The sequence below is a fragment of the Protobothrops mucrosquamatus genome, unplaced genomic scaffold (assembly GCF_001527695.2).
Source record: "Protobothrops mucrosquamatus isolate PMUCROS unplaced genomic scaffold, P.Mucros_1.0 scaffold_183, whole genome shotgun sequence".
Classification (NCBI taxonomy): Eukaryota; Metazoa; Chordata; class Lepidosauria; order Squamata; family Viperidae; genus Protobothrops; species Protobothrops mucrosquamatus.
In genome coordinates this window covers 14,135-28,394 of record NW_015386259.1, presented here as the reverse complement: position 1 = coordinate 28,394, position 14,260 = coordinate 14,135, and the positions used below count along the sequence as shown (strand labels likewise).

Genomic DNA, 14,260 nt, shown 5'->3' with positions numbered 1-14,260 from the left:
AATCCTTGGCTTATAATCACAATTGAACCAAAACTTTCTGTTGCTAAGTGCGATCGTTGTTAAGTGAGTCTTGCCTCATTTTACGACCTTTCTTACCACTGTTGTTAAGTGAATTACTGCAGCAGTTAAGTTAGTAACCTGGCTGTCAAGTGAATCTGGCTTCCCCATTGACTTTGCTTGTCAGAAGGTCGCAAAAGGGCATCACGTGACCCCGGGACACAGCAAATATCATAAATACATGCCAGTTGGCAAGTATTGACCATGTGACTAGCGGGATGCTGCAACGGTCTTAAAGTGTGGAAAAGGTCATAAGTTACTTTTTTCAGTGCCGTTATAACTTTGAATGGTCACTAAATAAATGGTTGTAAGTCAAGGACTTCCTGTAGCTCAATCCATGTTTGGAATGTAGATGGTGGTAGGTTTAATTCCTCACCATTTTATTTAAAGGATTATCAGGTCCCTGAAATATATTAGGATGGATCAGTGACTGGATGGTGATTAGCATCTGGTAGAGGTGCAAGATTGGACTGAAAATATGTTGTTGAGAACAGAGGAGGAACCCTGTCCTTGCCCGTAGTTCCTTCCTGAAATGAAGGATGGACCAAAAAAAAGTCTGTATCATACAGTAAATGTATGACTTCATTCCAGCCTTGGGACCGAGTATGTCATTGTGTGAAGATGAAGCATATTCATAAGCTGGATCAATTAGTCAGTTGCATCACTGGGTCATTGTGACTGTTTTGAAACATGAAACCTGATTTTGATCAGTGTTAGGCAGCAACTTCACTTCCATTGATTCCAGTGGATTAAATCACGTTGCAGTCAAAAACCCTGGAGAATGTTCATCATCACAAGAAATCTGCAAATGTTTTCTGACCTGCATAATTTAAAACTGCATCTTCTCTCTAATGTGTTTTATGTTCTGCTTCCTTGTCGATGAGTTGTCTAGTTTACTTTGGCCTTGCTGAACAGGTTTTTGTATTTTGTGCTTTCAAAGCACACTGTCAGTGTTAATGAGCCCTACCCAGTGTGAGCTAAACATATCTGGCCTGTTATCCTCTATATTGCTCCCACTTTTGTTATTTTCAGTCGGCTTGCAAGGCAGGGAGCAAGGCAAGAGAATCACCCTCTCCAGTTACAAATAAAGGGCCACACACCAGCCACTACAGGCATATTCTTCCAAAGATGGCAGGTTTTATGCCTCTTTCTGATGTGCCTCCACTGGACTGCAGGCTTGGAGGTGAGAATCACTGAGGATAATTCCAGGAACAATGACAGTTTCTTTCCCCGTATGGCAAGATTAGTCCCGTTTTAGGCATGAAAGCCGGCCAGTCACTCTGTCTCAACCCAATAACCGCACAAGGTGGTTTTTGTGGGAAAATAGGAAGACATAGGAATATTAGATATGTTCACTACCATGAGTTACTTATAAAAGCAATAAAAGCTGTGTTTTTGTCTGCATGTTTGTGTGTATTCATTCCGAACTAGGACTGATTAACCATAGAAAACGTGTTAGGGTTCTGGTATATAATTTTTTGGGAAATACCATTCACAATATAGTCATGGTTAAATTAAAAGGGCAAATTCTGTGCTAAGTATTATAATGAACAGAACTTAAAATAAAATCCAGTATCTTCATTTGATGTGGCTACATTCGGAATACGGTCTGTGGTACTGATGACCCTATTTCAAAAATTCTGATTACATTGTCCTTAATCTCTCTTTTAGAAGAAAACTAAGAAGGATCAAGAGTTTCTCTTTGAAGCAACAGCAACATGTTTCAGACTTTTCTTCTGAAAAATACTAAGCTATTTGAAAATATTTATTTGTGTCCCGCCTTTATTGTTTTTACAAATACCTCAAGGCGGTGAACATTTCCGACACGCTTTCCCTCTCCTATTTTCCCCACAACAACAATCCTGTAAGGTGAATTGGGGTGAAAGAGAGTGACATATACATTATAAAATTATGAATGGGTAATAAAATCAGATCAGATGAAAGAAGGTTTTTCACACAATGACTGAGAAATTATGATTGTTTGACATAATAGTTTTTCATTGTTTAGGAGCTCCCGATAGCTAGAAGGCAAAAGCATGAGAAGGTTCATGTCCTGTTTGATTTTCTATTTGTTTGTTTGTTGTTTCTAGACTGCAAATCTTCCTCAATGAGGATGATGTACAGTATATTACTTTTTCTAGATGTTGGTTGGTCACCAATGGAGAAAAATGTTGAACTAGTTAGGTCTTTGGTATAATCCAAAGATTATGCAATTTATATAAATTTAACAAACCAAGTACATTTTTCTTTGGTTTATTTTATTGACAACATGGTGCTTATGCTTGGGAATCTGTAGGGTAACAATATGTGACCTGCAAAAAATACAAACGACCACGGGGTACATACAAAAAGCTCTAGTGCCTTGTTTCTATGTACAGGTTATCTCATATGGATGCTGTAGGGCTTTTCCTCAGCACAAACATGTTAAAATTTGCTAGTGATCCCTGTCTTGCCACAGGCATGATGCCCACAAATGATGCTCTCATTTACCCATTGAGGGCAGGGAATAATGTGTTCCCCTCCCACCAAATATTACCAGCTAGTAAGAAAATGTGTATTGAATGATTTCCTTACTGTGGATGGAGACGGATTGAGAGGCAATTTAATGACTAGATTAGTGTGGATTTCAACTTTCAGAATTCCTTAGCTAGCATTCTTCTTGGGAAAATCTGAGAATTGAAGTCCACACATCTTAAAGGTTGAGAAACACAGCTAGATTAATGGATCTAGAGGAGAAAGTATTTGCCCATAGCAGTGGACAATACTACAGTATAGTTGCTAGCTGATACCACCCCAAATGGCTACCTGATTGTAACACCATCTGAATGGTTGAAAAAGCACATCAGTTTGTACCCATGACAACACTGTTGTGGTTTATTGCCTGATGAAAGGGGAAAGCAATGTGGGAACAACTAAGGATGACTGTAAACTGTCTCAGAACTGCACTGGAAACAAGATGAATGTAATGTCATGAGGAGTTGGTAGAAAAAAAGAGTTCATGTGCTTTCTGAAATCTCTATTTCAAAACCCCCTGTACTGAAGGAATACAGAACTGCAAAGAGGAGGCCATTAACCCCTGTGGAATGTGTGCATTGTGAACATTTAAGATTGTCCATTTCCTGAGTTGCTTTAGCATGCCAATGTGTGCAAGTGTAAACATGTTGTTTGCTGCTCCGTATCTGAACTTAATCCAATGCTTTATGAGCCAAAGATTTCTTTTGAGGTATTCTATTGTTCCATCCAAGCTTGCAGGCAATTATTTGATCGACATGGAAGTGGGAACCAGTGCAAAATCTTACATTCAGATTCTAATGCTGAATGGAATTTGGAGCAAATAAAAATTGACTTTGGAAAAGTGTGAGTGGCAGGCAGTTGTAAGAATTAAAATGGAGATGGGCAGATTTACTCCAGATCTAAGAGTTCAACTAACACAACTCTCTGCCTCTTTGTCTTTTCTTTTCCCCCCATATTGTACCTCCTGAAAAACATTCAAATATCAGGACTGTAATATATTTGATTAAAACTTTCATTAAAATGTGTCCTAATTAAAAGGGTCACATTTAAACATTATTTGAGCTTAAAGATGTTTTAAGTACTTAAGTACAAGTACTGATAAAACCATCTACATTATTCCCCTTTCTCGTGCAGATAGTGCTTCTCTTGAAGATTTAATTAGCGCAGATTAATTGTCATGAAATTAATTGGCTAAGATTGTTTTTTTCAGTTAAGGACCTTGCTTGACCTTTCAGTGGCCTAGTATAAGATACCAGGAGAAACATGATTAAATTGCTTGTAAGCCACCTAGAGTCACTGTGAGCGAATAGACAGCCATATAAATATCCTAAATAAATAAATGTAATCAACATTTAAACTGAGCTAAAGATAAAAACAAATTTAAAATTAACTTTGAGCCTGTTTGGTCTAGTGGCTAGAAACTGGGGGGATGCAATGAGTTCTAGTCCTGCCTTAGGCACAAAGCCAGCTGGGTAAACTTGGGCCAGTCATTCTCTCCCAACCCTAGGAAACAAGCAAGGGCAAACCACTTCTGAAATCTTGCCAGAAAAGCTACAGAGATTTGTCCAGGCAGCTGCCAGGAGTCAACGCTGAATTGAAGAGTCCAGGATTTAATTCACAAGAAGGACAAATTGCTGTGCCAAAGGTGCTTTTCAAAAGGCGACTTGGGGGGTTTTTTTTGGTTTTTTTTTAAAAAGAAGCTTCTGGTTGCTGGAATTGGGTATGTCTAGTTTAATGAAGAGAAGGACGAGGGGGGACAGGATAACAGTGTTCCAATATCTCAGGGGCTGCCACAAAGAAGAGGGAGTCAAGCTATTTTCCAAAGCACCTGAAGGCAGGACAAGAAGCAACGGATGGAAGCTAATCAAGGAGAGAAGCAACCTAGAACTAAGGAGAAACTTCCTGACAGTTAGAACAATTAACCAGTGGAACAACCTGCCTCCAGAAGCCCTGAATGCTCCAACACTGGAAGTTTTTAAGAAGAGACTGGACAGCCATTTGTCCGAAATGGTGTAGGGTTTCCTGCCTGAGCAGGAGGTTGGACTCGATGACCTCCAAGGTCCCTTCCAACTTTATTATTATTATTATTATTATTATTATTATTATTATTATTATTATTATTATTATTATTATTATTATTATTATTATTATTATTATTATTATTATAATATTTGTTATAGTCATCTGGTTGTTTGCACTCTGAGGACTGTTAGCTCTCTGAGAGACATTGAGGCCACTTGGAAGTTTATCTGTATCCTCAGGGTCACTTCAGAGTGCAAATGGGTGTGGAACCTTCTCGGAGCACCTGTTGCACCCATTTCTTGCCTCTGTGAAGCTTTCCTATTTACATGGCCTCTCCTTGGAGCAATACCTGTTAACTCCAAGAAGGCAGAATATACCACCAGGATTTTTTTTTGTTTTTTATGATGACATGTCTGGAACACTGCCAACAAATCCTGGCCTTTTATGCTAGAGCCCCAACATCAATTGCAAATTCGTAAATCACATACTCCAAGTTGTGTCGTTTGTCTCTCTGATGATGCACACAGTTTGACAGATTCAGGGTTTTTCCCACCATTGCATTGAAGAGCCCTCTTGCCCATTCCTGAGTTGGCAACCAATTTCAATTTCTTTTGCCACTGCTGCCCCCTGACTTCCCCCAAAGTTTATGGTGATATATTTTATATAAATTAAAGCTATCTTTAGATGGTGTTGAATTTAATACTGGTACAGCGAAGGATGAATTAATGCTGTTTCACTCATGGGCTGGGGATGAAACGAAGACACAATCAGGCCTGAAAATATGACAAGACACGTTTTAGGCTGTGGTTAGGTGTCAGTGGGGAAAAAGCCCCGAGAGGGACAAAGCAAAAAGCAAATGAAAGATGTCTCATTTTTGTGTGGGTTTTGGCTGAAGCTAATAAAACGGTTATGATTTAGATCAGGGGTAGTCAACCTTGGCTCTTTTATGACTCGTGGACTTCAACTCCCAGAATTCCTGAGCCAGCTTAGCTAAGCTGGCTCAGGAATTCTGGGAATTGAAGTCCACGAGTCATAAAAGAGCCAAGGTTGACTACCCCTGATTTAGATGGATTCATTTCTAGTAGGATCATTTCATGCATTATACTTCCTATGCCTGCCTTTTACATTTTTAAAATCGTGAATAAGACACATAAGAGGATTGTGCGGTTGCATTTATTCAGGTTGATGCAGTATGCTGACTGCCAAGCATTGGGTTGTTGCAATTGTATAATGTAGGATAACCCTAGAGCAGGGGTAGGCAACCTTGGCTCTTTTATGACTCGGGTGGATTTCAACTCCCAGAATTCCTGAGCCAGCCAAGGTTGCCTACCCCTGCCCTAGCGTATCAGGGAGGAAGTGACAGATTCTGTCAGCTTCTTAATTAAGGCTTTTGAAGATAGTTTTCTAAGATGATGAAGAAGGTCACTCTTTTTCAAGGAGAGAGTTTATTTGGAATGGAATCCCTTCCTTCCTCCCTCCCTCCCTCCCTCCCTCCCACCTCAGAATTAAAACTTGACCTATCTCATCTAAAGAGTTTGCCCTTGTCCTGGAATGCAAATCTGGTAGCACATTCACTTTAGTTACAGTACAAGGATGCCTTTTTTTTGCACAACTTTGATTTTCAGGTCTTACTGTGATAAGTCTGCTCTCCTATCCTGCTGCTTTGGGGGTCCATCTAAATATCGTAAAGTATTAGAGCTTTTTCCAGTCTCCTTGGCTTTGGTACTGAGTGGAGTTGAGGGGAATGTAGTACAATACATCTGCAGTACAGGGGGAAAAAAGGTATGGCCTGGCATCAGTAATAGGACGTTATTCACAGGGAGGTTGAAAAAAGGCAAGATGGCAGCCGTAGCAATGAAAGTGAAGCTCTGTCCTTTTACCTGTGCATATCATGGTGACAGTACAAGTACAAACAGGGTGGGTCTTTGTGCTGCCACCATCACCATCTTGCTTTCTTCGGATTCTCCTGCAGACACCACTGCATGTTAGGGAAGAGCTACACATTTTTCTACTCTCTTGTCCAGAACTTTCTGCAGACATGAGTGACTCGAATCCAATTGATTTAATCTGAGCTTTTCATAACATTCAGCAGCAATGTAGTGGTTTATCTTTTCATCTGATGGCAAGTGTGAAATTGCTTCATCTGCCGGCTGCTTTGTTTTCATTTGGCATTGGTTGAATTCTTTGTTGTTTTTGGTAAGTTTTTTAAAGTGGTCCAGGAAGTTTCTAAGCAAGATATATATACTGATGTAATGACCTCCATGTAATGCTATGTAAAGTAAATGAACATGCATTGTTTTGCCAGAAGCACCAAGTATCACGTCTTCATATACAGTTCATGTTTAACTGAGCAAAACACTCATAACCAACTACTGACCAATACATAGATGTCAGTTGATAACTTTTCTTCCTTTTTAAATTATCTGGACATTTATGAAATTGTATTGCATCTCTAATAATGCTAGAGAAATATTTGTTCGTCACACCAAGGATGTAACAGATGCTCTGCAAAAGGGAATCAAAACATTGTTTACTAAAACATGATTGCCTCATCTGGAATTATCTGGAAGGCATGTCAACAATGAATTGTAGCTGCAGAATTCAAGGATATAAATCACGTCCCCTGTATAGCGTTCCCCCTGTATTTGTCTGTGATCCTTATTGTTATAGCTGTAATATTATAATCTCTGTGTTGATAATTAGCTGGCAAACTGCAGTGTGGTTTTGCATTCATCTTGGAGGAGGACATTTCATTTTCATGTCAGCTGGAAAAGAAAGGGATGAGGTGAGGAATGGACTGAGAGAACTCCCTCTTGTGGAGGACCAGGCTGCTTTTTCTGGGAACATCTAAGCCCCCAGTGATGGAGGCACTAGGTTCTACCAGCATTTTCACAAATATTTTATACTCTGTCATTTCTGAATATATTCCATATTCAGTTAAGCTTTTAAATGTTAAATGTGCAGTGAAGATAGAAGATTTCATGTCTATCTCATGACTGCATATGGATATCTCTGAGACAAGAAAAGATCAACTTAGCAGGAATTTCTGACTTTCCCTTCACCGTTTGGCTTCAGGCCCACCCATCTTTCCAACTAGTTCAAAAATAGCTTCTTGATCCATGTGGGAGGGCTGGGAATGAGATGACACAATAAGTTAATGAGCCTGCTAGTGACTTTAAGCCACTGACCTATAGGGCAGGAACCCAGTAACTTTTTTCTTTTTTCTTTCCACTGCTGGTTGCCATTTCTCTCGTCAGTCTCTCTTCAATCTCTTCTGTGCTGTATTTCCAGCAAGGAGTTTCCCCTGTAGTTTATTTTCTGATAATAGTGACCATTCCCCCAGTCCCAGCAGATATGATCCTTCCTGATTGAAGATCTTACCTGATAGCCGAGTAGAGTTTCCTTTGACTGGTTAGTGCTGATAAACATCCAGAATGAGTATTTAACAGTCTCTAATTGTTCTGCTCTGTCCTTAGAATCATAGGAACACTTTATTACAGTAATTCACCAGCTCGGAAAACTAGAAAACAAATTGTGACACAAGAAATAACAAACACAGCAAAAGGCAGTAATTATAAAAATTTGAGCTCAAATTTGGTATATTTTACAAATAGTAAAACTTAGGTTAAGATAGTAACAAGAGGACTAGTAACAAGAGGACTAAAATCCATGGATCACTTACTAAAAGTGTAATTCAAATGGATTCGTGTGGCATGGAAATTGGACTAGGTAGGGATTATTAGCTGTAGTTGAACATCTTTAAGAGAAGATACGAGAAATGCTATATAACAGAACATGAGTTACAGAATGAGAAATGGAAGTGCTATGGTCTCTCACTTACTGCAATACTGATGACAGGGTATGACCCCTTAACTAGCATAATATCATGCTAAGGAGAGAGTGAGAAGAAGAGAGAGGGAGGGAGGGAGGGAGGGAGGGAGGGAGGGAGAGGGAGAGAGAAAGAGAGAGAGAGCTTCTCAAGCAATGCAGCACTTGAATCTGTTGGAATAGCTGGTCTCAACTGCCAGAATTAAAAAGATGGTTTGTTATAATTATGATGGACTGAGGACTCTATTTAAGAATGTAATGGTTGATAAAATGGCCAATCATTGTATTCTTCAGGATCAATTTATTCTCTTGAATGTGAGCCAGAATTTGAAGTGATTTTTGTTGTGAAGGCTGGCTTTTTACTTTTTGCCATATATACCTAGGAAATTCACATTCTGTTTTCCTTTTGGATTTTTACATACAATAAAGGGTGAGGCATCTTTTACTATAACTTAACATTCATTATGTTGTATTATGATGTAAATATGATTATGGAACCCCACCACATAATGTTTTTCTTGGGGGACTGCAGCCAAGAAATTAAAAGACGCTTGCTCCTGGGGAGGAAAGCTATGGCAAATCTAGACAGCATACTAAAAAGCAGAAACATCACCCTGCCAACAAAAATATGCATAATCAAGGCCATGGTTTTCCCAGTTGCAATGTATGGCTGTGAAAGTTGGACCATAAGAAAGGCTGAGCACCAAAGAATTGAGGCCTTTGAACTATGGTGCTGGAGAAGACTCCAGCGAGTCCCCTGGACTGCAAGGCGATCAAACCGGTCAGTCCTAGAGGAGATCAACCCTGACTGCTCTTTAGAAGGCCAGATCCTGAAGTTGAAACTCAAGTACTTTGGCCACCTAATGAGAAGGAAGGACTCACTGGAGAAGAGCCTAATGCTGGGAAAGACTGAGAGCAATAGAAGAAGGGGACGACAGAGAATGAGGTGGCTGGATGGAGTCACTGAAGCAGTAGGCGTGAGCTTAAATGGACTCCAGAAGATGGTAGAGGACAGGAAGGCCTGGAGGAATGTTGTCCATGGGGTCACGATGGGTCGGACATGACTTCGCAACTAACAACCACCACCACATAATGTCTTGATTTTTAAATCTCCAGGTCTCTCAGGCACTCCTTGGTTTTTAAATATGAAATAGTCCCTTCTGAAATATGAAAGGAGGCTGTGCATATATTGATAATGACCACTAATCTCAAGTGGGATCTGCAAATTGCAGGAATAAGTTTATGCTTACTAACCTCCTGCTCTCAATAGTCAATGCTCCAATGAATTATATAGTACTTTTTGATGTGAGCAGAGTACAGTAGGGCAAAAATCTGCTCTCTGCTCAGAGTTCTTTTTTAAAAGTAAAATTCTTTAAAACAGCTAGATTCATAAGTGATCTCAGTAGATTAATCAGGTAACGCAGATCTATTCCCTCTTTTAATGCTCTTTGCATACTCATTCTGCTTGTTGATTCAGTTTTGTTTTTAATCTGCTTCTTCACTGTGTGTAATGATTTAGTAGCTAAGGTACTCCCTTCATTAGTTGCCTTGCAGCAGACCCAGGATATAAAATTTAAAGCTAATAAATGAGACAAATGAAAAATGGGTCCAACTTGCTGTTTGAAATACAAGGATGAGTCCTAGCTCCAAGGAACTAGAAAGAAGGCATTGTGCAAAAGCATTGCTCATTTTTGCCCGAGTCCCATTTCTCATTTGTGATCTTTGGTCTTTTTCAGATCCGCTGGCTCCCTCCCTCAGAGGCTACTTCTCAGGGCTGGAAGTCCCGTCAGTTCTGCTGAATCCTGTGTGAGTAGAGCACAAGCACCACTCGCCAGAGGCTCCAGCCGATCACCAGGGGAAGTGCAAGGGCTGTGGCTTCTGTTTTTTGTGGTGTGTGTAGAATGAATGTCTGAACCTGTGATTACTCTCCCCCTTGCAGCTGTTCCCTTCTCCCCTATTTCCATATATCTTCTCTCTGAAAAACTACCCTTTGACAAAGAAGGAGAACTCTCTTATGCAATTTGGAGGGGACAGATTTGTTGTTCTGTGGCATAATATTAGTAGCATTAGTAACAGTACTACTAATGTTAATATTCTGAAAGCTCAAATCAGCATACATCAGGAAACTGGGCTGGGACAGAATGATGGTTGAAAATCATGATGGTCAATTGGGGATTGGGCTCTGCATCTCTTCAGATCCAAGACCCAACACCTTAACCGTTGATTTAAATTAAATGAATTGGCTGAAATTAGAAGTTGTAATGCCTTCGAAATGACATATGTAAGAAAAAGACGTTTTTGTACATTCTTTCTCATGGTTAAAAAAAATATGGGGGGACAGGGATGTAAATAATCCCTTCCCTGTGTATATGAGACCCCTGTAATACGTGGGGTAGTGGATCGGGAAGGAGGGAGTGCTATTTTGCCTGGTTCAGGACTGGTAGATGATCTGAAATAGCAATAGCACTTAGACTTATATACCGCTTCACAGTGCTTTACAGCCCTTGCTAAGAGGTTTACAGAGTCAGCATATTGACCCCCAACAATCTGGGTCCTCATTTTACCGACCTCGGAAGGCTGAATCAACCTTGAGTCAGTGAGAATCGAACTGCTAGCAGTAGGCAGAATTAGCCTGCAATACTGCATTCTAATCACTGCACCACCGTGGCTCTTAGGTGAATGTCAGAATAGACAAGTGATATAACTACAATGTTGAGGGTTCATGTCCAAACTACAAATTCCATCTACCCTCTAGATAAAACGAACCCAAGCCAGCCTCTCTGACTTTTGCAGCTTTTTGTTTCTGAACCAAAGAGAATTGATTCACCATTTATCTTTGTCTATTTTTAAATTAGTTTTATCCAAATAAAACAAATCTGTTTTTTTTTTAAAGCAACAACAACAAAAGTTAAACTGGCTGCACTTCAGGGTTGGAAAGCTGTAAATCAAGGGTACATACAGGGTTATGGAAGGACAGAGGTCATGGGGTGAAAAGAAAAAGAAAAATAATGCAAGCTAAATTTAGTTCTGTAAACAAAATGGGACAACTTAAGAATGCAAAGCACTGTGGCTGCCCTGATGGGCCGAAAGGAGGAGGAAAATTTTCTCCTGAGGAACTGCTGGTCTGAGTCAGGCAGTGGTTGAAACTCAAAGTCCCCCCCCCCTCCTTTGGAGCTGTATTTTTCAGACCTCCTACATAGTATATTTCTGTATACTATGTCTCCTTCTCACCCCTGAAGCCCTGTGGATTTGGGAACTTATGCGTATTCTCAATTTCAGCCTGGGGAGCTGTAACTATTAGGCTTCATTATCTCATGATGTAGTCTGGTAGCACTCCAAAATGGATCTGTTGCTTTTCTTGCATCTTTTGGTGGCAGAAGACATGTGACAAGCTCTTTATTCAGGAAAAGGTATACGTAGATGTGCCACGAGTGATGTCAGATACACAGTTGTGACAGTTGCAGAGAATGGTTTTGGACTTGAAAGAGGGAGGTGTCAGCATGCTCAGAGGAACACACCAGATTTACAGGGACGGCAACATAACTAGGTTGAAAGAAAAACCCTAATGAGCAAAACAGCTCTTAACAGCAGTAAAATAGGACTAAACATCATCAGTAGGATAGGATGCTGATCGTCTGCAGGAAAAACAAAATGGCTGGGTGTGAGAATGTAATGCAGTGTATTCTGAAAAAAAGTCTTGGCAACTTGGTGGAACCTTAAAAGAAGAACAGTGTTGTGATGGGGATCACATACTGTGCTGTCAAAATATGGTTGGTTGATTGTGGCTTAGTGTGTTATATAAATCCAACTACTGTGGTTTATGACTTAATATACTTCTAAACTCTAATTACTGAGCCATGACTTAGCATGACATATCAACCCAGTCTTTGTTGCAGATCCCACTTAGTATTACCCATTAAGAACACTTTCAGATTCTATGGGACAATCTCAAAACCACAATATCAGAGCATTTCTGATGCAGTTTCTGCTTAGTCAGAAGCCAAAAAAAAAAAAAAAACCCTGGTTGGGCAAACTTCAGCAATGGTAATGGCTCATTAGAGCCAACCAGGAAAAATATAGCAGTAGAATGCTAAAAAGAATTTGTTGTTGCTGATGCTAAAGTGGGCTTTCATTTCCTGTTCCTTTACATCTGAGAATATGGCTGGTATCGGATTATGTGACAAAGTAACTGTGTTGGCTGGGGATCTGGGAGTTGAAGGCCAACATACCTGATGGTCATGCAGTTGGAGATGTTTTGAAGAAGCTCTGTGATGTTCAGTGTCAGTCTGTTGAACATTATAGAGTTCAGCTGAGTTCTGAAAGACTATCTCTTCATGCTGTGCATATGAGCACGCAACAGGAGACCAGTCTTTGTTGGAAATTCACTACTCAACCTTTGTTTTAGTTTGCCAAGGCTTTTTTAAAAATTATTTTGGTCATGTATGAAATTGTTAAGCACCTCAGAACAAGTTGATCTTCGTATGTCTAAATTTTAATCATGATTAGTCCAGTATTGTATTACATTGGGAGAAGAGATGCTGTTGACCTATTTTGTGCTTCATTTTAAATCCAGCAATTTCTATCCCAAAGTGAGTTTTGAAATTGCTAAGATTCGCAAGAGAGTAAGTCAAAGTGAGTACACAAAGGATTGATGAAGATAACTTTCTAATTCCAGTAAACTTTTCTCCCTCCACCAATCTATTCAGCTTTAGTCTTGTCACATTTGAAAATCGCATCACAGCTTCATTAGACAGAATATAATGATTTACACTGGCATTCTCTTTGCAAACTCAATGTCTTTTTCCTAATATAGCAACTTTCTTTTCCCAAGCCTAAATAATTTAATCATCGGTGACTAAATGAGAATTGGCCGGTGTTTTTAAGCACAGATACAGCGAGTGCAGCAGTAAGTTATTTTCATACTAGCATATTTGTGTATGAGAGGGAGAGATGTAAAAATAAGATTGGAGGACTTGCAGATTTTTCTCTCCAAAACATTATGCAAGCATAACCATATTTGGGAACAATTCTCTAAGTTATTGCAACAGCAAAACCACGAAACATCTGTATGTAAAGTTCATCTTCCATAACGCATATGAATCTTGAGGCATCAAAAAAGTAGTAACTAGACTCTTTTTAAAAAAATCAAGACCATAGAATGGTTATTTCATACACTAAAAGTACACCTGCTGGCAAAGCAGCCTGGCAATTGGAAAATGGCTAGATGGGTTGATCCTACTTCGGGCCAATATTTTACAACAGCCTGTTCCTATTTGGACAATGAGCCAATACTTCAAGTTCACCGTTCTTGCTGGCTTAGATCATTTTGAGGAAGAGATCCTTGGACTTCACCCATCCAACTTTTGCCAATAGGAAAGCTGCCTTTTACTGATTTCAGTACCTATCTTTGGGCAAGTAATTATTCCTTATCCTAGCCTATCTCTCTAGGCTGGTTATGAGGATAACAGAGATTTTTTTTTTTTGATCCTATTCCACATTCAGACAAAAAGATGGGTGGCCTACATTGTTGACTAATCATTATAAAATCAAGCTAAATGTCAGCATTTCCATTGATTACAGTTTTCAATTTACAAATAGATATCATGTAATTATAATTGCTTAGTAGATTCTCCAAATTGTTTCAGTCATTGGAAATCACATCATCCATAAATAGGAATGAATTGTTTTAGATAAGTTAACTCACATTTTTGTGATTCAGTGTGATATTTAGCAAGTTATCATTTCCTAGTCCTGAGGGGGGGATAGATGTACTGTATCCTCAACATCTTCCTTTATTGCTCTAATAGCCAAGTAAAATGGCCTATCTCCTATGGGTTGA

At 39.5% G+C, this 14,260-nt stretch overlaps 1 protein-coding gene across 1 annotated transcript in view; it reads left to right on the top strand.

Moving 5' to 3' along the window:
* The window catches only part of RBPMS (RNA binding protein, mRNA processing factor), a 111,805-nt gene that overhangs the window by 95,733 nt on the left and 1,812 nt on the right, over positions 1 to 14,260 (top strand). The window contains exon 7 of the mRNA XM_015824037.1: positions 10,158 to 10,227. Within this exon, the coding sequence (XP_015679523.1) occupies positions 10,158 to 10,220 (63 nt within the window). The 3' untranslated portion in view covers positions 10,221 to 10,227. The remainder of the gene's footprint in view (positions 1 to 10,157; positions 10,228 to 14,260) is intronic.